The 24,056-nt window shown below is 41.5% G+C and overlaps 2 protein-coding genes across 8 annotated transcripts in view; one reads left to right on the top strand and one right to left on the bottom strand.

The window, feature by feature from the left end:
- LOC110488045 (ribosome biogenesis protein bop1) overlaps positions 1-2,859 on the bottom strand; it is a 159,143-nt gene extending 156,284 nt beyond the window's left edge. The window contains exon 1 of one of the 2 annotated variants that reach the window (XM_036970800.1): positions 2,673-2,859. In XM_036970800.1, the coding sequence (XP_036826695.1) occupies positions 2,673-2,771 (99 nt within the window). In that variant the 5' untranslated portion in view covers positions 2,772-2,859. The remainder of the gene's footprint in view (positions 1-2,672) is intronic. The other variant, XM_036970801.1, reaches the window with a different exon arrangement.
- hsf1 (heat shock transcription factor 1) overlaps positions 2,439-24,056 on the top strand; it is a 33,046-nt gene continuing 11,428 nt past the window's right edge. For 4 of the 6 annotated variants that reach the window (XM_021559492.2, XM_021559491.2, XM_021559490.2 and 1 more), the window contains exons 1-9: positions 3,114-3,544; positions 7,807-7,915; positions 8,389-8,525; positions 9,231-9,355; positions 16,379-16,454; positions 21,704-21,765; positions 21,874-21,982; positions 22,910-23,046; positions 23,557-23,781. In XM_021559492.2, coding sequence (XP_021415167.1) covers positions 3,419-3,544; positions 7,807-7,915; positions 8,389-8,525; positions 9,231-9,355; positions 16,379-16,454; positions 21,704-21,765; positions 21,874-21,982; positions 22,910-23,046; positions 23,557-23,781 — 1,106 coding nt within the window. In that variant the 5' untranslated portion in view covers positions 3,114-3,418. 6 annotated transcript variants of the gene reach the window in all.

The following is a 24,056-nucleotide window of genomic DNA, read 5'->3' as shown; positions in this document are numbered from 1 at the left end:
TCGTTCAGGGGCAGAAAAACAGATTTTCACCCTGTCAGCTCGGGGAACCAATCTTGCAACCTTATAGTTAACTAGTCCAACACAATAACGACATGCCTCTTTCTTGTTGCACTCCACAAGGAGACTGACTGCCTGTTATGCAAATGCAGTAAGCCAAGGCTAGCTAGCATTAAACTTATCTTATAAAAAACAATCAATCATAATCACTAGTTAACTACACATGGTTAATGATATTACTAGATATTATCTAGTGTGTCCTGTGTTGCATATAATCTGACTGAGCATACAAGTATCTAAGTTTTATTTATTTTTATTTAACCAGGTAGGCTAGTTGAGAACACGTTCGCATTTACAACTGCGACCTGGCCAAGACAAAGCATAGCAGTGTGAGGTTGAACATGCTGGTAATAGGGGTTACGTCAATGGCAGCGGATAGTTTCAGAAATAGAGGGTCCAGATTGTCAAGACCAGCTGATTTGTACGGGTCAAGGTTTTGCAGCTCTTTCAGAATATCTGCTATCTGGATTTGGGTAAAGGAGAAGCTGGGGAGGCTTGGGCGAGTAGCTGCGGGGGGGTGGAGCTGTTGGCCGAGGTTGGAGTAGCCATGGGGAAGGCATGGCCAGCCGTTGAGAAATGGTTATTGAAGTTTTCGATTATCATGGATTTATCAGTGGTGACCGTGTTACCTAGCCTCAGTGCAGTGGGCAGCTGGGAGGAGGTGCTCTTGTTCTCCATGGACTTTACAGTGTCCCAGAACTTTTTGGAGTTAGTATCTGACTGAGCAGTGGTAGGCAGAAGCAGGCGCGTAAACATTCATTCAAACAGCACTTTCGTGCGTTTTGCCAGCAGCTCTTCGTTGTGCGTCAAGCAATACTAAAGTGCCTATAAGAACATCCAATAGTCAAAGGTTAATGAAATACAAATGGTATAGAGGGAAATAGTCCTATAATAACTACAACCTAAAACTTCTTACCTGGGAATATTGAAGACTCATGTTAAAAGGAACCACCAGCTTTCATTGGTTCTCATGTTCTGAGCAAGGAACTGAAACATTAGCATTCTTACATAGCACATATTGCATTTTTACGTTCATCTCCAACACTTTGTTTTTGCATTATTTAAACCAAATCGAACATGTTTCATTATCTACTTGAGGCTAAATGTATTTTATTGATGTATTATATTAAGTTAAAATAAGTTCTAACTGTCATTATTACAAATACATGTATTTATTTTTAAAATCGGCCTATTAAATCGGTATCGGCTTTTTTGGTCCTCCAATAAATCGGTATTGGCGTTGAAAAATCATAATGGGTCAACCTCTAATTCAAACACCATAATTAAGTTTGCCAACTACACAGCGGTGGTAGGCTTGATCACCGATGACGTGGCAGCCTACAGGGAGATGGTCAGTGACCTGGCAGTGTGGTGCAAGGACAACAACAACAACCTCTCCCTCAACAAGACAAAGGAGCTGATCGTGGACTACAGGAAACAGAGGTCCAAGCACACCCCCATCCACGGGGCTGTAGTGGAGCAAGTTGAGAGCTTAAAGTTTCTCTGTGTCCACACACACACACCAACAGTCAAGAAGAGGCCATGACAACGCCTCTTCCCGCTCAGGTGGCCGAAAAGTTTTAGCGTGGGCCCCCAGATGCTCAAAAAAGTTCTACAGCTACGTCATTGAGAGCATCTCGACTTTGCTGCAGCACTGCTTGGCATGGCAACTGCTTGGATTCCGATCATAAGGTGCTACACAGGGTAGTGTGTACAGCCCAGTACATCACTGGAGCCAAGCACCCTGCCATCCAGGATCTCTATACCAGGCGGTGTCAGACTCTTCTCTCTGCTAACACATGGAAAGCGGTACGGATGCAACAAGTCTGGGAAAAACAGGACTCTGAACAGCTTCTACCCAAGCCATAAGATAGTTAACAAATCGGTACCCGGACAATTTGACTAACTCATCACATATGCTGCTGTTACAGTTTATTATCTATAATGTCGCCCTAGTCACTTTATGCCATCTTATTTGTACATATCTACCTCAACTACCTAGTACCCATGTACATCGACGTGGTACTGGTACCCCGTGTTTATAGCCAAGTTATCGTTACTCATTGTGTATTTATCCCTTGTGTTATTCCCCCCCCTTTCTCTCTCTCTGCATTGTTGGGGAACAGCCCCTAAGTAAGAATTTCACTGTTAATCTGCACGGACAAAACACTTTATTGGATATCCTAACAAAACAGGCATAAAAACCATATGAGAAAAATGTATGTGATGGAAAAAAGAGAGTTAACACACAAACGCTCAAATTACTACACTGCTATCACACAATTTCCAACTCTAGGGAAATAGCATTAAGACAGTCACCCCAAGTGAGTCCGACAACACAAATGTGGGGGTCTGGCTCATCATGGACTATACTGACTGTGCAGCAAGCATGTTTGCTAGGTGAGACAGACCATTCGTTACTGTTTATACAAAAACATTGTACAATTTTATTAGCTAATACATCTGGGGGTGATTGACAAAAAAAGTAGTTAAAAAAACTGCGAGGTTTGAGCTTGCACATCCACATTTCCCTACATAACAAACGTTAGCTAGCTGGTTAGCAATGCTTTACCCTTTTTAATACCGAATATACATTTTAGAAATACTTTTCCTACCTGGTCATTGTCCTCTTCAGCAGCTCTTTTCTTCACACTCTTTACTTTAGCTTTACTCATGGTGCCGTTTTTCTGTGATTCTAGAGTTACAGTAGGCATGCTTCTTGTACATCAACAGCCGACCATGTGGGATTCCGCAAGAGGTCAAAGTTGAAAGTTGAGAGCGTTTTAAAACTGCAATTTTCTAAAGCGATTAAAAACATGCGTCTGTAATTATTTCATAATAGATAATTACATAATGTTTTGGCTCAAATTAATTACCGTAAATATGCTGCAAATGTATAGGGTCTGAAAAAATTGGAGGCCAAAGTTTAAAGGTACATTTTTGTGTATTTCATATATTTTATTTCATGTTGTGTTATATTATTATATAATCAACAATAGTACTATTTTGGCATTTAATTCATGACACTTTGGTTGTCTTTGGTGGACATTTGTTTTCCTCCCTAATGAGGTCACAAAATGGCGACCACCATGCGCCTGTGCAATGGCCTTTCTCTACGCAGTTGTTTAGATTTGTCGATTTGATGGATACTTCCACTTATAATAGTTTCTCAATTAGCTAAAAATCTTCGAAATATTTTTGTTTGTGTTAAGATAAGGATAATTTCCAAAGAAATTGCATAGTTGTTACAGCAAAGATTGCGCTGTGTTTTGGATTTTACTTTCTCTGGATTTCTCATCCCTTGTTGGCTATTTTGGGAGTTTATCAACTTTTCAAGCGATTCTTGTTATTTTCGTTGATAATGGAGTTTCACGTTGGTGGGTCTGTTGGGGTCGTTGTCAGTGGGAATAACGTACCTGCATTTCTCACAAAACTTTGGACTCTTGTTGAGGATCCTGACACCGATCCTCTAATCTGCTGGAGCCCAGTGAGTTAGCTAGCGAACGTTACTAATGCTAACTAACCTACTACCTAGCTGCTGGACACCTTACTTTGTATATCGACTTGGTTCACTTTCTAGACATTTGCTATCTAAATGTCATTCAATATGTTAGCTAACTATCGGGACATCATTTAACACAGACACCGTTAACTATAACTAGCTAACTATATGATAAACCACATCAGTTAGCCAAGTAGCTAGTTAGCCTTGGTAGCTAGCTTGCTAACCAGATTATACGAGTTGGTTGGACTGAGTCAGAAAGATGTTACGAACCAGCTAGCTAGTTAACTAGCCAACTTAATTTGGTCAAATGTGAAGGTGACACGTTTGTCTGGGCAGCAACTGCCAGGGGAGCTTCGTGGTCGGTGCTTTGGTCATTCCGAGCTTCAGCTGTTGCTGGGTGTCAATTATCGTTAGCTGGCTAGCTATGTTAGCAATCCCTGTCTGCAGCCAGCTAATTTGGGGAACTCTGGACACAGTAACTAGCGGTTTGTGTCAAACAGCCATGCAAAACCAGACATTCATTGAAACTAGCTAGCATGGTTATGAGAAAAGGGGGTGTGAGAAAAGGGGGGTGTGGCTCTATAACCAATTTGAGAAATGGATGATGAATATTTGTATCATGCCGCCGTTGCATTGTCTGTGGGGCAATTTGACAGCCTTTTTCCAGACATTGCTAGCAACTATTTATTTATATTTTTTATTCGCTACCCCACCATGTTAAACTAAAAGCGATGTAATCAACGGCCAATGTTTACTTTTTTAATTGGGACTATGACATAATTGCAAACCAGTCTGACAGTACTTTTGACAGTATTTCAATCTGAAGGAAGAAGCTATGGTTTGAAGTGACTGAAATTCATCAAATGTATTACAAAATTATTGCCTGATAACATCCTATGATCTTCTGTGTAGAAAAAAAGCATAATTAACTAGGTTTCCAACCAACCTTTGTGCTAGTAATATACACAACAGATATTATTTTTTGCCAAAGGCCTGTTGGAAACATTTGTGGGTGAACTTTGCTGCTGGAGACAAAACACACTAGAGAAGGTGGAATCTTTTTGTCGGAAAAATGTATTATGTGAGAAATGTCAGTGAAAACTCTTATGAGCTGATAATATTCATCATATTGAAGTAAACTTGGAGTCACGCAATGACATGTATGGTCCTCCCACTATGATTAGTTGGGAAAGCATGCAGTTTATTAGGCTACATATTAAATGAACTTCACAGGATGGTGAAAGTGCAAGGTGATGAGCGTGATGCCCCTTTCCAATAAACATTGAGGGTCTTATTCTGGTGACATGATCATCTAGGCTTGGCTGCCGTTTGACAATCTCATCATGTAGACTATACATGCACTGTGTCTGTGAGCTGTTGGCTAGAGTGCATGTGCTAATACTACAGTGGGCATATTCGCTATTAAATGTGACCTTTTTTTGTGGGAAAACCATCAATTTTTAAAAGGTTTTGGAAATGCATTAAAGTTTATATTTTTAATCTTTCCCTACAGTGCATTGGGGAAGTATTCAGTCCCCTTGACTTCTTCCACATGTTAAATTGCAGCCTTATTTGAAAATCTACATACAACAACCCATAATGATGAAGCAAAAATATGTTTAGAAATGTTTGCAAATTTAGTACATTTATAAACTGATATCACATTTACATAACTATTCAGACCTTTTACGCATTACTTTGTTGAATCACATTTGGCAGTGATTACAGCCTGGAGTCTTCTTGGGTATGATTCAACAAGTTTGGCACACCTGTATTTGGGGAGTTTCTCCTATTTTTCTCTGCAGATCCTCTCAAGCTCTGTCAGGTTGGATTTGGGAGCGTCACTTCACATCTATTTTCAGGTCTCTCCGGAGATGTTCAATTGGGTTCAAGTCCGGGCTCTTGCTGGGCCACTCGAGGACATTCAGAGACTTGTCACGAAGTCACTCCTGCGTTGTCTTGGATGTGTGCTTAGGGTTGTTGTCCTGTTGGAAGGTGAACCTTCGCTCCAGTCTGAGGTCCTGCTGAGTGCTCTGAAGTTGGTTTTCGTCAAGGATCTCTCTGTACTTTGCTCTGTTAATCTTTCCCTCGATCCTGACTAGTCTCCCTGTCCTGCTCTGAAAAACATCCCCTTAGCATGATGATGCTGCCACCATCATGCTTCACCGTAGGGATGGTGCCAGATTTCTTCCAGACGTGACGCTTGGCATTCACGCCAAATAATTCAATCTTGGTTTCATCAGACCAGAGAATCTTGTTTCTCATGGTCTGAGAGTCTTTACGTGCCTTTTGGCAAACTCCAAGTGGGCTGTCATGTGCCTTTTACTGAGGAGTGCCTTCCATCTGGCCACTAACATCAAATCTGGATTAATAGAGTGCTACAGAGATGATTTTCCTTCTGGAAGGTTCTCCCATCTCCACAGAGGAACTCTGGAGCTCTGTCAGAGTGACCATTGGGTTCTTGGTCACCTTGACCAAGGCCCTTCTCCCCCGATTGCTCAGGTTGGCCGGTCGGACAGTTCTAGGAAGAGTCTTTGTGGTTCCAATCTTCTTCCATTTGAGAATGATGGAGGCCACTGTTCTTGTGGACCTTCAATGCTGCAGACATTTTTTGGTACCCTTCCCCTGATCTGTGCCTCGACACAATTCTGTCTCGGTGCTCTAGGGACAATTCCTTCGACCTCATGGCTTGGTTTTTGCTCGGACATGCACTGTCAACTGTGGGACCTAATATAGACAGGTGTGTGGCTTTCCAATTCATCTCCAATCAATGTAATTTACCTCAGGTGGATTCCAATCAAGTTGTAGAAACATCTCAAGGATGATCAATGGAAGCAGGACGAGTCTCATAGCAAAGGGTCTGAAATGTGCCTCCTCTGGTTTTGGCACCTGCACTCTAACCAACAGTTTGCAGATACTCTGTGGGTAGTCAAGTCTACATTATGAGATTATTCATGCAAATATTTGTATTTGTCAAGCATAGATCATCATCCCACCAGAATCAGACATTTGATATTCATTGGAAATGAGCATCAAGAACACGGTGCACTTTCACCACCCTGTGTAGTTCATTATAAATTATTTGATTTAGGTAATAAACTGCATGGTTCCAACCCCCTGTGATGGGGACATACTATTTTGTAGCTTAAACCATTCAAAAGACTGAGCCACATTTGTAGGAAGAAAACAGAAACTGCTCTGTTTATTATAACTGCATCTAGCGGCTTCCGGAGGTTACTGATGTGACCCTGGTTCAATTATTATATATTTTTCCCGTAGTTTCTCTCGCGATTCCATTTTCAAATCAGGCGACCCCACATCACCCTAGTTTGGGAAACGCTGGGATAGACCATACGGTTCAAGAGAAAATATAGTAATGAACGAAAAAAGAATATAATCAACAATGGCATTATTTTCAATTAACTCTACCGCTCTTCCAACGATTTACTTTGGCACCAAAACATTAACAACAAAGACATATTGACATAGTCAAATAAATGTGTAAAAAATATATATAAACAAGGATATTTCATGCTAAAAGCCTCATATTAAACACCAATGGTATTCGCTAAGTTGGTTGTTTATATTTAGGATAATATTTTACAGCTTTGCCATTCAGTTTTAAAATCATATTATTTGATTATTGCTTATTTTACATTTGATAAGGCCACACAGAGGGCCAGAGACAATTAGACGCCTGTGATAATCTGAAGTTTCCAAAAATTGTAATAAAGTTCCAGCATCCATTTCCCAAAAATGAATAGATAGCTAAATAACAAACTAACATTCAGGCAAAACACTTCTATTCTCCTACACTGGACCATTTCACTTTTCCACTAGTTCAGCCCTTATTGCGTCATGACGCCCTCCCAGATTGTGTGAATGTCCCCAGAATATTCAGGTTATGTTCAAATAAATCAACTACATGTTGATCTACTAATTAGGATATCAATACAGGTATTGGAATGCTCTGCCTTTATAGGTTTCAGGGGGTTCTCTTTGTCTCTTCACATTGCCAATGTGGTATTTCATAATTATTCAACCTGTATACCATTGCCAGAGACTCGCCATAGTCACAGAGTTTAGTTAGAGACTTTATCAGACCCAATGTTGTTTAGCTTTGTTGTAAGCCACCCAAGGCAGCTTAACCTGATTCTTAGTACATTCTCAGTACATAGGGCCTAGCTAAGGTAAACTGGGGTTGTGCGACTATTTCTTTAACTGTTATTGTTCTTCCTTTACAGAATGGCAACAGCTTCCATGTGTTTGATCAGTGCCGATTCTCCAAGGAGGTGCTTCCCAAGTATTTTAAACACAATAACATGGCCAGCTTTGTGCGCCAGCTCAATATGTGTGAGTTGTCATTCATGTATTTGATACGTTAGGCATAGCAATGAAATCTTCATAGCAGTTTCATTTGATTTGCGTATACTTTTTATGTTTCTCCAGTTTAGCATTCTGTCCACAGAACCTTCACTTATCGGTTTTGGGTGTGCGGTAGATTCTGCAAATTATTTGCTTATATTATAATGAGCCTTTAAATAGACTCAACCAAGGAATTATTTTTATTACAGGCTATTTCTCAGAAGTTGAAGTAGATGCAACCATGTTTTTTTTTTCTGAAATCCTTGAGATTTTTTTGTATCTTTGGTTTTGTAATCCATATGCATGTTATTTATTAAGACTGAAAAGGCTAGGAGGATACAGTGACCTAGAAATCAGCCTGTATTTTTTGTTTCTGAAACTTGCCTATGTAAATTTCACGTATCTCTAGTAATTTAATGATATGTCTTAGTCAAAACTGTGTTGTGTTTTTCTTTCTACAGATGGCTTCCGCAAAGTAGTTCACATTGAGCAGGGCGGCCTGGTGAAGCCCGAGAAGGACGACACTGAATTCCAGCATCCCTACTTCCTCCGCGGACAAGAGCATCTGCTCGAAAATATCAAACGGAAAGTTACCAATGTAAGTGCAAAATGATAAAGTTGATCATCATGATAGTTCTGATTCATGTATCATGCCCTTCTTCATACTCAACTCCGAACAGTCTTTTTAAATAGGCTTTACATAGCCCAAACAGTATTAATTAAGAAAGTATTACAAATATGTTACATTTATAGTCAGAACTATGTAGCCAACTCCCTGTAGAAAACACACATGGAAAGCCTCAGTAAAACTCCTCATAGAGAAACCTATTGGGATGCTCTTTAGACAGACAGCATATGCTCCCAGTGCATGGCCTGCTTGGCCTGATTTTTCTCTCTGCTCCCCTCCACTCCTGTGACAGATTGAGCTAATCTAGTGGTCTCTGTGGAGCCTGCCATCTGGGGATGGGTGGATTAGAGAAAGCAGGCCAGGGAGCTTGTAATCTGACGTTGCTGAACCCTTTAATGCAGTCACTTTCTGCTCCGCTCAGTCCACTGATTTACTGCTGTTTCCATCTGCACCTTGATATAGACTGCCTCTGGCCAACTGACCAGTTCAGGCTAAAAACTGAATACCGAATCATACACTTTCATTGTGTTTCCATTATCTATCCCTCAGGGTTCAAGTCAGGGCCAAGGCCTACACTGAAGGCTTGTTTTTATCTCTTTCCCGCCTTCCTTTAACAGTTTTCTTTGCTTTAACAGTTTGCGTTAACCATTTCGTCATGTTCTCCCTCCCCCTCAGGTGTCCAATGTTAAACATGATGAGCTTAAGATGAGCTCAGACGATGTCTCAAAAATCCTGACCAATGTGCAGCACATAAAGGGCAAGCAGGAGACCATAGACTCCCAAATCATCGCCATGAAGCAGTAAGTGAAACGTTGAGGCACATTCTGATTCATATTGTGACTCATTCTCACGCGTATTGGACGGTTGACTCGACCTAACTAATAGATTGAAATGAACCAAATCAACAAAAGGTCTGACAAGTATAGTGCAAAGTATAACCCCCAAATCCACATACAGTGCATTCGGAAAGTATTCAGACCCCTTGACATTTTCTAAATTTTGTTACATTTGAGTAAGGTTGTAGCAATACCCCATAATGGCAAAACAAAACAGGCTTTTAGATTTTTTTTTCTGCCAATTTATTCAAAATTTAAAAAACTATCACATTTACTTAAGTACTCAGACCATTTACTCAGTACTTTGTTGAAGCACCTTTGATAGCGATTACAGCCTTGAGTCTTCTTGGATATGACGCTACAAGCTTGACACACCTTTATTTGGGGAGTTTCTCCCATTCTCTGCAGATCCTCTCAAGCTCTGTCAGGTTGGATGGGGAGCGTTGCTGCACAGCAATTTTCAGGTCCCTCCAGAGATGTTCGATCAGGTTCAAGGCTGGGCTCTTGCTGGGCCACTCAAGGACATTGACACTTGTCCTGAAGCCACTCCTGCGTTGTCTTGGGTGTGTTCTTAGTGTCATTGTCCTGTTGGAAGGTGAACCCTCGCGCCAGATTGAGGTCCTGAGCGCTCTGGAGCAGGTTTTCATCAAGGATCTCTCTGTACATTTCTCCGGTCATCTTTCCCTCGATCCTGACTAGTCTCCCAGTCCCTGCTGCTGAAAACATCCCCACAGCATGATGCTGCCACCACCATGCTTCACCGTAGGGATGGTGCCAGGTTTCCTCCAGACGTTGGGTATTAAGACCAAAGAGTTCATTCTTGGTTTCGTCAGATCAGAGAATCTTGTTTCTCATGGTCTGAGAGTCTTTCGGTGCCTTTTGGCAACTCCAAGCGGGCTTTCATGTGCCTTTTACTGAGGAGTGGTTTCCGTCTGGCCACTGTACCATAAAGGCCTGATTGGTGGAGTATTGCAGAGATGGTTGTCCTTTTGGAAGGTTCCCCCATCTCCAAAGAGGAACTCTGGAGCTCTGTCAGAGGGAACTTCAGGTTCTTGGTCACCTCCTTGACCAAGGCCCTTCTCCCCTGATTGCCCAGTTTGGCTGGGTGGCAAGCTATAGGGAGAGTCTTGGTGGTTCCAAACTACTTCCATTTAACAATGATGGAGACCTTCAATGCTGCAGATATTTTTTGGTACCCTTCCCCAGATCTGTGCCTTGACACAATCCTGTCTCTGAGCTCTACCTACAATTTCTTCGACCTCATGGCTTGGTTTTCGCTCTGACATGCACTGTCAACTATGGGACCTTATATAGACAGGTGTGTGGCTTTCCAATTAATCTCCAATCAATTTAATTTACCACAGGTGGACTCCTATCAAGTTGTAGAAACATTTCAAGGATGATCAAGGAAAGCAGGATGCACCTGAGCTTAATTTGGAGTCTCACAGCAAAGGGTCTAAATACTTATGCCAAGGTATTTCTGTTTTTGTGTGTTAATACATTTGCAAACATTTATTTAAAAAAAAATAAAACAATCTTTTCACTTTGTCATTATAGGGTATTGTGTGTAGATTGAGGACGTTTTTATTTATTTCATAAATTTTAGAACAAGCCTGTAACGTAACTAAATGTGGAAGAGGTACTCGGAATACTTTCCCGAATGCACTGTAAGTTAACTGTTAACAAAGTTTCTGAATACTTAAGTAAATAAGGTATTTGTTTTTTTATTTTTTATACATTTGAAAAAAATTCTGAACCTCTTTTTCACTTTTTCATTATGGGGTATTGTGTGTAGATTCATGAGGATTTTTATTTGCTCAATTTCAGAATAAGGCTGTAACGTAACAATGTGGAAAAAGTCAAGGGGTCTGAATACTTTTCGAAGGCACTGTAGATACAAAATTGTAGAACATTTTCAGAATTGAATGCCCCTTGAACGAGCCAAAAACGTTCCTACCCCAGCTTAGCCTCTGTTCCACACAATAAGATTCTCTCTCGTTCACGCTTTGCTGCTGTTTTGCTAAATTAGCGAGCATGTATATTGTGTCCCCATAGGGCTGCCGTAGCCTAGCATGCTGCATTAAGGCGGTGTCAACCAGTTTATTTTAAGCTAGTGATTAGGCTGCTAGAGACAGAATTCCTAGAGGCCTGTCAGAGGCTGAAGTATACATGCAGGAGTTGTTGTGCTGTTTGAATCCACAGAGCTGTCCTAAATTAACACATTCACGCTATTTTGTAAAACTCTGATTAAAGGCACACATCTAGTGATGTAAAGTAGAGTTTTTAATTGTGGTAGAACTGCAGCTGTGGAGAGTTGGACCTTCTGTTTCTAGTTTTTACCTGGCTGTGGTTTAGGATAGGTTCAGGGTTACTTCTATGTGTTACATCATGGCAGGGTAGCCTAGTGGTTAGAGTGTTGGACTAGTAACCGAAAGGTTGCAAGTTCAAATCCCCGAGCTGACAAAGTACAAATCTGTCGTTCTGCCCCAGTTAACCCACTGTTCCTAGGCCGTCATTGAAAATAAGAATTTGTTCTTAACTGACTTGCCTGGTTAAATAAAGGTAAACAATGTGTACCTTTTCTGGATGGCTACGTTGTAGCCTCTTGCTAACTCATTATGTAATTGCCATGTTTGACTTGACAATGGAGTAGGCAAATGCACAAACCAATCTGGGACCAGACTACATCAATTGTGGTTCAGACTGAGTTCCATGTTTGTAGCAGTAATGAATTTCGGATAACTCATTGAGTTGCATGGTTAGTTAGCGTGTCTACTCATTATAGATGTCTTGATGAAATGGGGTGCAAAGTTAAGTTCCCATTTTGTAACAGTTATAGGATAACCCATTGGGTTGTGTCAGTGCGCCTAACTCTGGGACAATATAATGGTGTTTCATGTTTCAGGACGCTTAGTCACCATTCTAAAACCGAGTGGCTCCTGTCATGCAGCTGGGATGATGTGGCTAGGCTGCACACCAGCTGCCTTTAGGCCGTCAGGGTGCTTGTCAGGCCCCACATAATTAATACAATCCTTCCTCCACACACACACAGACACACTTGGATTCTCCAGCTGGACCCTTGGACTCTTCATTGCCGCTGAGGGCTTTCTCTCCTGTCCCAAACATATGTTCACAAACCAGACTTTTTCTTCATGGTACCTGGATGCAATGCGCAGGGCAGTTTTCATTATGACCTTATTCATCCTGTCCATCGGCATGACATTCTCTCTCCATGTCTCTCACCATGTCCTCTTAGAATAGGAGAGTGCAAGAAGATGTGATTATTTATCCAATCTATTTTATCCAACTTGCCTGTTCGATCCATACCTTCAAATTAAGATGTATCACTCAAACGATGTGGGTGGCTCTCAATAAAACGAGACAAGAATCTCTCTTACTTATAAAAATGGATGCTTCTCTCTTACCATATTCCTTGTTATTTTCACACCTGCGCACCTCCCCTCTGACACTCAGAGAAATCTGACAGTCTGAAAAGTTATAGCTATGTTTCTGATTATCGGATGACTTTCACATGTTAAATAATCCCTCTAACTATTGGTCAGTGGTGTTTCGGGAGGGGTCAGTGATGACCCTATCCACTTGGAGGCATCCACACCTGCCTCTATAAACCCTGTTCATCTGCCCCACAGGGAGGTCAGCACAGACAGTGGGCTTTTCTGGCGCAACCTTATACAGGGCAGGGTGAGTTTACAAGGCAGCAAGGACCAAAGATAGTCTATAAACACAGATAGAGCACCTCTCTTTTCCATGTCGGAAGTTTGAGGGCCCTGTAGCACTCAGATGACACCCCCAGTACACACCTCCTTCAATCCTCGTTCAGTCTCTGTTTTAATACCACATCTGTGTACTGGAAGTTCCTAAGGTTAACATGCGTTACTCCATAACAATGCCAGGTTGTAAGGCCGAAGATATGATAATCAGCAAATTAATGTTTCATTTTGTCCTCGAAAGCAAGGCCTACATGTTGATTGATTTTTCAGGTTTAGAATACAGGAGTTAGATCCTAATTTGACCAGTTTAGTCGCAGGAGTAAAATATTCCTGCACCAGAAGGATTTGATTATTAATGAATACAAAAGTAATACATTTCTAAAAGGAAATAATTTTGATAGCTTACATTAGGCTATGGTTTTTCAATGATGCCTACGGGTTACACTTGTGTGTCGTAGTGGAGACCAATATATCTATCTTGTGTTTATTAAAGGGTAGGACGCATGCTGTCACTCACCAAAGTAACAGTGTGGTCAAAGACTTAGTAACTTAGTTGTCGTCACCATCTGGTTAAAATAACATAAAATGTATCAAAAATACAATGTAGACATTGTTAATGTTGTAAATGACTATTGTAGCTGGAAACGGCTGATTTGTTATGGAATATCTACACAGGCGTACAGAGGTCCATTATCAGCAACCATCACTCCTGTGTTCCAATGGAACGTTGTGTTAGCTAAACCAAGTTTAGCATTTTAAAAGGCTAACTGATCATTAGAAAACCCTTTTGCAATTATGTTAGCACAGCTGAAAACTGTTGTCCTGATTAAAGAAGCAATAAAACTGGCCTTCTTTAGACTAGTTGAGTATCTGCAGCATCTGCATTTGTGGGTTCGATTACAGGCTCAAAATGGCCAGAAACAAAGAACTTTCTTCTGAAACTCATCAGTCTTCTTGTTCTGAGAAATGAAGGCGAGAAATTGCCAAGAAACTGAATATCTCATACAACGCTGTGTACTACTCCCTTCACAGAACAGCGCAAACTGCCTCTAACCAGAATAGAAAGAGTGGGAGGCCCTGGTGCACAACTGAGCAAGAGGACAAGTACATTAGTGTCTAGTTTGAGAAACAGACGCCTCACAGGTCCGCAACTGGCAACTTCATTAAATAGTACCTGCAAAACACCAGTCTCAACGTCAACAGTGAAGAGGCGACTCCGGGATGCTGGCCTTAAAATGATCAACTTGGATTAGCTAACACAACGTTCCATTGGAACACAGGAGAGATGGTTGCTGATAATGGGCCTCTGTTCACCTATGTAGATATTCCATAAAAAAATCTGCTACAAAATTTCCAGCTACAATAGTCATTTATAACATTAACAATGTCTACACTGTATTTCTGATCAATTTGATGTTATTTTAATGGACCAAAAAATAGCTTTTCTTTCAAAAACAAGGGCATTTCTTAAGTGACCCCAAACTTTTGAACGGTAGTGTACATTCACTCAGAAGAAACCATGCAAATTAATGCAAAAAACCTTGTTGATTGAAGTGAGCGGATTGGTGTAGAGAACTGCTTATGCTAATAACATTATTTGAGAACTGATTAGCTGGCGTTATGTATTTCCTAAACTATGGTTTACTTTAATGTAGCTATATCCTAGGTGTTGATAGCAACTGGCGGACTCAAGCAGTACTAACATAACGTTAGCAGGATAGTAGGGCTAACGTTGACAGGCTAGTTGGTTAGCAACCTTGCAAGCTGAATTTTAACAATAAAATCTAACTATTTGCTTCTAAGTTAATTGCATGTTATTTAAACCAGTACTTTTGATGCTTATTCTAATGCAAATCCACATGTTGAATGTGGTTACGTTCATGCTACCTACCCTTTAACCTATGTAAAACGACAGTTGTTGATGTATGGCAGCAATGTAGATACATTTTTGAATGTAGTAGGATCTACAGTTGTAGGACATGTATTCTGTCTGGTGCTTTAACATTTGATCGAGGGAGAACTGCGGGTTTTCAGTGAAGTTATGTAAATCACAAGGCTCATTTGAATTTCCTGCGGCTGAGTGATCAAATTGAGATATTACATCTATAGTTTAATTTGCACTTTTTTAGAGCCACCTTAGTCAAGACATAAGACTAAAATGCTAATCAAACCCTGAAATATATACATTTATATTCTGATTATTGTGGCAGCACCAGATCATTCCTGGTACATTTCAATGTACTTGGAAACTGAAGGTGATTCTGAAATCTTCATCTTGTCATGGAGCCAGAATAATCAATCTGACATAAGTCATCAAGGTGTTGTCTAGCCTGGTTCCATAACTGTTTGCTCTGTCTTGCCAACTCCAGTGGGACAGAGACCATAAGAGTTTACAGGACAGCACAAACATATCTGGGTCCAGGCTAGGTTTTGTCTGAGTCCAGGGCATGTAATTTAATGTGAGCCATGTGTATGGACAATGGATGAATCAGGCCCATGAGCACACCCACAAAGCAGCTTAACCATAGTCTGGGGAGCCAGGCTTTAAGAGCCAGGTGGAGGGGCAGGGTCTTTATAGACTGCACTAAAAAAGCTGAATAAACACAGCGCGCTAAGATCTTTCAATAGCCATTAACTTAACAAAATAAACTGCCTCAACTATTCCTCAAATCTTTACCAGTACTGTAAAAAATCTGCTGTGCCTCGTTAGGCATGCCACAGTATGGGGGGCTCTTAAAGATTAGGGTCTAAGCCCTTGCCCTCCTGCCCTTTGCCCTTCCCCCATCTTGGCTACATGTACTGTGGAGTTTTAGATCAGTTAGGGATGACGTGCTGTTCTGAGATTGGTTAGTCATTCTTTGATTTATTTCAAAACATGCGTTGCAGCTGGTTATTAGGCTATTCAAATGATGTATGAAGAAACATCACAATGTCAAGGACTGATGTCATTGTAGCAAGTGTCCATGACATTACCCAAAGAGGATGTCATGGGTTTGGGAATGGAAGGCAAATGATTAGTTGGCCTAATTGGGCATCAGTTGAATATGCGGTCCTTTGTGGCTCAGTTGGTAGAGCATGGCGCTAGTGGGTTCGATTCCCATGGGGGACTAGAACGAAAAAAGTATGAAAGTGTATGCACTCTGGATGAGAGTGTCTGCTAAATGACTAAAATGTGTAATATATTTGCCATTTGTGGCATTCAATTTAAAATAATGATTAACTGATCTGTAAACGAGTATCCCCTTTGTCTTTCCAGTGAGAATGAAGCTCTGTGGAGGGAGGTGGCCAGCCTCAGACAGAAACACGCCCAGCAACAGAAAGTCGTCAACAAGGTAAGACAGTCACGGTACCTGCCACTGCTCTGACCACGCAGGACATGGGGTTGGGTCTTCTATGCTATGGCAACATAGTAATTCATGTGATAACATGTGGTCCTTGGTGAAGCATGGTGCTAGGGTAGTGGGTTCGATTCCACCCATACGCAAAATGTATGGCACACCTGTATTTGTGGTATTTCTCCCCTTCTCTGCAGATTCTCACAAGCTCTGTCAGGTTGGATGGGGAGTGTCACTGCACAGCTATTTTCAGGTCTCTCCAGAGATGTTCAAGTCCAGACTCTGGCTGGGCCACTCAAGGACATTCGTAGACTTGTGCCGAAGCCACTCCTGCATTGTCTAGGCTGTGTGCAGGTCGTTGTCCTGTTGGAAGGTGAACCTTCGCCTCAGTCTGAGGTCCTGAACGCTCTCGAGCAAGTTTTCATCAAGGATCTCTTTGTATTTTGCTCCATTCATCTTTACCTAGATCCTGACTAGTCTCCCAGTCCCTGCCATTGAAGAAAATCCCCACAGCATGATGCTGCCACCACCATGCTTCACCGTAGGGATGGTGCCAGGTTTCCTCCAGATGTGACACTGGGCATTAAGACCAAAGAGTTCAATCTTGGTTTCATCAGATCAGAGAATCTTGTTTCTCATGGTCTGAGAGTCTTTAGGTGCCTTTTAGCAAACTCCAAGCAGGCTGTCATGTACCTTTCACTGAGTGGCTTCCGTCTGGCAACTCTACCATGAAGCCTGGTTGGTGGAGTGCTGCAGAGATGGTTGTTCTTCTAGAAGGTTCTCCCATCTCCACAGAGGAACTCTGGAGCTCTATCAGAATGACCATCAGGTTCTTGGTCACCTACCTGATCAAGGCCCTGCTCCCCCGATTGCTCAGTTTGGCTGGGCGGCCAGCTCTAGGAAGAGTCTTTGTGGTTCCAAACTTCTTCCATTTAACAATGATGGGGACCTTTAATGCTGCAGATATTTTTTGGTACCCTTCCCCAGATCTGTGCCTTGACACAATTCTGTCACTGAGCTCTACCTACAATTCCTTCGACCTCATGGCTTGGTTTTTGCTCTGACATGCACTGTCAACTGTGGGACCTTATATAGGCAGGTGTGCAACTTTCCAATTTATCTCCAATCAATAGAATTTACCACAGGTGGACTCCAATCAAGTTGTAGAAACATCTCAAGGACGATCAATGGAAACATGATGCACCTGAACTCAATGTCGAGGCTCATAGCAAAGGGTCTGAATACTTATGTAGTTAAGGTATTTCAGTTTTTTATATATTTAATCAATAAGCAGAAATTTCTAAACCTGTTTTCGCTTTGTCCTTAATCCATTTTACAATAAGGCTGTAATGTAACAAAATGTGGAATAAGTCAAGGGGTCTGAATACTTTCCCGGATGCACTGTATATATATTATAACACTTGGATTGTGTCCTAGACTTGTTTGTCATCGTCAATGATTCTGAATGTGTGTACTGCACATATTTTTCTGCCATTGAAATCCTCGGGCCGACTAAATGTTTATTTCCTTTTTTATTTATTTTTATATTTTATGAACAGTACAAAACATACATATACCAATGACAACATTGTAGAAACATCAACTACATCACACCTCAGACCAACTAGCACCCCCATCTCCAGCGCCAGCATCACTTTCCTCCACATGGACTGAAACGGCACCATTTTGTTTCTCTCCGTATCCCACACACTTTCAATATGTAAATAATACATCATTAGAGTTTTCCATTGTATCAATGATGGCGGATTGATTTCCAAGTTTTTAGTATACAATTTTTCAAGATGAGTGACGACAAGAGAATCGTCCAACCCATTGGGTATCTCACGACATCCCTATATGGAATGTCTTGAAATATGCAGACAGACGGATTAGAAGTAAGTTTACATTGTAATATCAACTTTCTAGCTCCGCCCACAACTTCCGGAGACTATAGCATTCCCAGAGAGCATGGATTATTGAGTCATTAATAGTTTTACACTTAAGACATGACTCTGACGTTGTGCTGTAGCATTTGTGCATTTTGTCTCTTGTATAATTAACATTGGTTTATACTGGATTAAGGGTACATTGTTGTTAAATGTAATTTTGTTAGTTATGCTCCAACTCTCCCTCCATCTTGTGCCAACATCAGTTCTCCTGCAGTCTTGGTTCCAGTAGTTTATATTATTTTCTAAGAGATTGTCGGTTGGATATGCTCTCTGCAAGGTTTTGTATATCTTTCCTTATCGTATGAATACCCCTTTCTGTCTCAAATACGATTCCCTCAAGGTTGCTCTAATGTCCAACACGTTTCTAATCCAAATTTTGTGATATGTAACTCTTATGTTGCATGTATTTGATACTATCTACATTGGTCTGTCCAAAATGACTTTTTAATTCTGACATGGAAATGAATGTATTTCCTGTTACCATGTCATTTACAATTGCTATGCCTTTAGTTTTCCATGTGGACCAATTTATCAGTGAATCCTGAAAAGCTATCCAAGGAATGTTCCATAGGGTTGTGTTTTTAGGAAGTCACATTGGTTCTTGTAGAATACTTTTTATTTTCTTCCATGTTGTTACAGTGTTTTTAACTATGAAGTTGTTAGTGTTTTTAACTATGAAGTTGTTACAGTGTTTTTAACTGTGAAATTGTTACAGTGTTTTTAACTATGAAGTTGTTACAGTGTTTTTAACTATGAAGTTGTTAGTGTGTTTTTAACTATGAAGTTGTTAGTGTTTTTAACTATGAAGTTGTTACAGTGTTTTTAACTATGAAGTTGTTACAGTGTTTTTTAACTATGAAATTGTTAATGTTCTTAACTTTATCCTTTGAAAATAGACATGTAAAAAATATTCTGGGAACGAGCATCCACATCTTCAATATGTACCCATTGTTCCTTTTTTGTGCGTTTAACTATATGTCACATGTAAAAGCCTTGGGTATCGAGTTTATACAATTCCAAATCTGGAAGGTTAAAACCACCCTCAGACTTAGGAAGATGTAAAAGTTTCCTTTTTATTCTATTAGTTGTATTATACTGAGCAGTTGTTGACTGCTTTTCCTTTTAATCTGCGGTCCAACTCTTCCAAAACCATCTCAGTTGGTTTGAGGTTGGTTAATTGTGGAGGCCAGATCATCTGATGCAGCACTCCATCACTCTCCTTGGTCAAATAGCCCTTACACAGCCTGGAGGTGTGTCGCTTCATTTCTGTTGAAAAACAAATGATAGTCTCACTAAGTGCAAACCAGATGGGATGGCGTTTGGCTGCAGAATGCAGTGGTAGCCATGCTGTTTATGTGTGCCTTGAATTGTAAATAAATCACAGACCGTGTCACCATCAAAGCACCATCACACCACCACCTCCTCCTCCATGCTTCAGGGTGGGAACCATACATGCGGAGATCATCTGTTCACCCACTCTGTCTCACAAAGATGCGGTGGTTGGACCCAAAATCTCAAATTTGGATTCATCAGACCAAAGGACAGATTTCCAGCGGTCTAATGTCCATTGCTTGTCTTTCTTGGCCCAAGCAAGTCTCTTCTTATTATTGGTGTCCTTTAGTAGTGCTTTCTTTGCAGCAATTCGACCATGAAAGCCTGATTTCATGCAGTCTTTTCTGAACAATTGACGTTGAGATGTGTCTGTTACTTGAACTCTGTAAAGCTTTTATTTGGGCTGCAATTTCAGAGGCTGGTAACTCTAACATGCTGACCACACCGCTTGCACGCGCATGTTGGTATTGTCCACCCACACCAGATGCCACCAGGACACGCAGGTTGAAATATCTAAATGAACTCTGAACCAACTATATTCATTTGTGGACAGGTCGAAAAGCATTAAACATGTATTGCAATTTAGCTAGCTAGCTTGCTGTTGCTACTGTTGCTAATTTGTCCTGGGATATAATCATTGGGTTGTTAATTGACCTGATGCACAAGGTCCTCTAATCCGACAATTAATCCACAGATAAAATGGTGAACCGAGTTCATTTGTAATTATCTCTCTTCCTTCAGGTTTCTTCTTCTTTTGACTTTTTTATGGTGGTTTGCAACCAACTTTAAGGTGCATTACCACCACCAACTGGGGTGTGGACCTCAGTTCATCTTTCATTCACCCACGTGGGTATATGCTCCGAAAAACCAATGAGGAGATGGGAGAGGCAGGACATCAAGCGTCACAAATAGAACCAAGTTTTATTTTAGCTCCTGGCTACGCAGACGTTAAAATATAACCAATTTCTTGGTATTTTTAGGGCTATCTTCTGTATACCAACCCTACCTTGTCACATCACAACTGATTTACTGAAACGCATTAAGAAGGAAAGAAATTCCACAAATTAACTTTCAACAAGGCACACCTGTTAATTTAAATGCATTCCAGGTGACTACCTCATGAAGCTGGTTGAGAGAATGCCAAGAGTGTGCAAAAATGTAATCAAGGCAAAGGGTGGCTACTTTGAAGAATTTCAAATTATATAAAATATATTTGGATTTGTTTAACACTTTTTTGCTTACTACATGATTCCATATGTGTTATTTCATAGGTGTGTTGTCTTCACTATTATTCTACAATGTGGAAAAATCCTAGGTGTGTCCAAACTTTTGGTACTGTATTTTTTGATAATATAATCTAGACAGTCAAGGTGAATTTAGATTTTTTTAAACAATGAATTTGATATTATGTTTGAGCAACAAAAAAACACAGCGCTAGCCATGGCAAAATGCATAGAGTTGCAGGAAATTAGCTTTAAAACTCCAAAAATGTATCTCAGCCCCATGGAGAAATGTGTAGAATTGCAGAGAGTTGGCTTAAAAATGCCCCAAAATTCTCTACACTGCCAGGATGGGGGAGCCAAAAAAAGTCAGCCGGGCAAACTGCCCATCGCCGCGCCCACCACCTAAGCCCTTTTTTGATCCAGAATCAACCCTGTACTGTCATTGCATTGGTGTCTGGGTGTATATGTGGATTTTAAATGGTCAAATATATCAACCACTCATCTCCTGCTAACTAGAGCTGGGACGATAAACCGAATGTTGACACAGACCATACCAACCATTTGCTAACGATTCAATTGATAGTTAAAGTATTCAAACTATTAGTTGACGTTATAAGGGTACAGCAATATACAAAAGTAGGCTAACCGGTGCAAATGTAATGTTAGAAATGTATACTTCTATTTATCGTGAAATTTGCCAATATCACCCAGCTCCACTGCTAACTGTGTCTGTCTCCCACAGCTCATCCAGTTCCTAGTGACCCTGGTGCAGTCCAACAGAGTCCTGGGGATGAAGAGAAAGATGCAAGTCATTTAACATAGCTACCGCACATTCAGTCAAATAGTGAACCAGTAAAGGGTTGTGAGTGTTTCACTCTTGTCTTGTGTCTCCTCTCTATGGAACTACTAAAGTCCCCTGATGCTGAATGACAGCAGCTCCGCCCACTCCTTGCCCAAGTTCAGCAGGCAGTACTCTCTGGAACATCTTCAGGCCTCTCTGCAGGGCTCGCCTGCTATCTCCGTGAGTTCAGCATCACCGGGAACCTAGCCGAGCTCGGCACCTCCCTGTGGTAGAAGTGGAACTCGGGCTGAGTGAATTCACAGTTGATGCTATTGCTTACAGCTGTACTTTACAATTGAGTTATGATATGGACAACTTGATTTGTAAGTCATGTTTTGATGTAGGCTAGTGAGGTAAGTACACAAAATGGTGACAATCTCCAGAAAATACTTCATCAGTCACAGATGGCTAATTCATATCTCAGACCTGAGGACTTACTGTAAGTCACTTTTTAAGTTTATTGGTCTTTTAACCAGACAGGGGTAAGCTAGTTCATTCAGAGGTGTGGTCGCTGGAGCGCCACTAAGAAAGGTGTGTTGTTATTGAGCTTGTGTTACGCATCTGATCTTGTTAGAGGGCCTCCCGAGTGGCGCAGTAGTCTATGGCGTCACTACAGACCCGGGTTCGATCCTAGGCTGTGACGCAGCCGGCCCGAGACCGGGAGACCCATGAGGTGGCTCACAATTGGCCCAATGTCGTCCGGGTTAGGGGAAGTTTTGGCCGGCCAGGATGTCCTTGTCCCATCGCGATCTAGCGACTCCTTGTGTTGGGCCGGGCATATGCACATTGACTTCGGTCGCCAGCTGTACGGTGTTTCCTCTGACACATTGGTGCTGCTGGCTTCCAGATACTGCAGTGTGTCAAGAAGCAGTGCGGCTTGGCAGGATCGTGTTTCGGAGGACGATTGGCTCTCGACCTTCGTCTCTCCCGAGTCCGTAGGGGAGTTGCAGCGACGGGACAAGACTAATGACCAATTTGGATATCACAAAATTGGGGAGAACAAGGGGTACAAAAAAAGTATTTAAAAAAAAACTAAACAATTCAACTGATCTTGTTAGGAAGTCAGTACAGCTGTAGTATGTATGTGAATGTGTGTCATCTTCCCAGGCCTCAGGCGCACCATTCACCAATACCGGTCTCTTCACGGCAGAGCCGTCTCTTAACAACGGCCCCATAATCTCTGACGTCACCGACCTGGCACAGGCCAGCCCTGTGGAGGTCACTAATGAGTGGATAGAGGAAAGGTTAGTGAGCTTGCCTCATTTCATCAACCATCTGTTAAATGTGTTTGTTGTTTTTTTTGTTTCCGGGGCGGCAGGGTAGCCTAGTGGTTAGAGCGTTGGACTAGTAACCGAAAGGTTGCAAGTTCAAATCCCCGAGCTGACAAGGTACAAATCTGTCGTTCTGCCCCTGAACAGGCCGTCATTGAAAATAAGAATTTGTTCTTAACTGACTTGCCTGGTTAAATAAAGGTTAAATTAAATTAAAATAAATTCAAACCTTGCTTACATTTGTATACGATTTTCATACCTCTCTATTATGCGTGGGATTACTTTGGAACCAATTTCCAAAATGAAAATCACTTGGAGTTGATTTGATAGGCAAATAAAATCACCCGCGGGCCGCCAGTTGGGGAACCCTGAACTAAGGCCTAAAGCTTTTCCTGGTCAAGTCAGGATTCAGGAACAATTCCTGACCCCATACCAACTATCCAAGAATAAACTAAATTACCCCATTTCTCTTCCTGTCTTCAGCACGAGCCCATTGGTCCACATAAAGGAGGAGCCGTCCAGTCCCGTGTTGGAGGAGGTCTGTCCGGCAGAGGCCGTGATCGGTGGGGCAGGAGTCCAGGTAGACACTCCCCTGTCCCCCATCACCTTCATCAACTCCATCCTGCAGGAGAGCAACGAGCCTAACGCGTCCCCTGCCCCAACGACCCCTACGGAGCAAAAGTGTCTCAGCCTCGCCTGTCTAGACAAGTGAGTGATTCCCATGATGTCATCGTGATCAGGTCCCACTGCCAGTCTGTCCCTCAGTCCCTCCCACCTAGCACAGGTCAACAGATATGACCACAATGAGCCTAATTCTCCCCTTCTACAGTCGTGTTAATTTGTTCACTTCCCCTTAAAGGATTCCTTGTCAATCTAATTGCCTAAAACACACTGCGGCGATAGGAAGGCCACCCGCTGCTATTCGCCATTGCGGTTTTTCCATAGCTTAAGATCCACTTGCATCACGCTAGCGTTTCATTGCC

The sequence above is a fragment of the Oncorhynchus mykiss genome, chromosome 32, assembly GCF_013265735.2.
Source record: "Oncorhynchus mykiss isolate Arlee chromosome 32, USDA_OmykA_1.1, whole genome shotgun sequence".
Taxonomy (NCBI): Eukaryota; Metazoa; Chordata; class Actinopteri; order Salmoniformes; family Salmonidae; genus Oncorhynchus; species Oncorhynchus mykiss.
The sequence above is the reverse complement of the archived record's forward strand: the minus strand, read 5'-3'. Positions and strand labels throughout refer to the sequence as shown.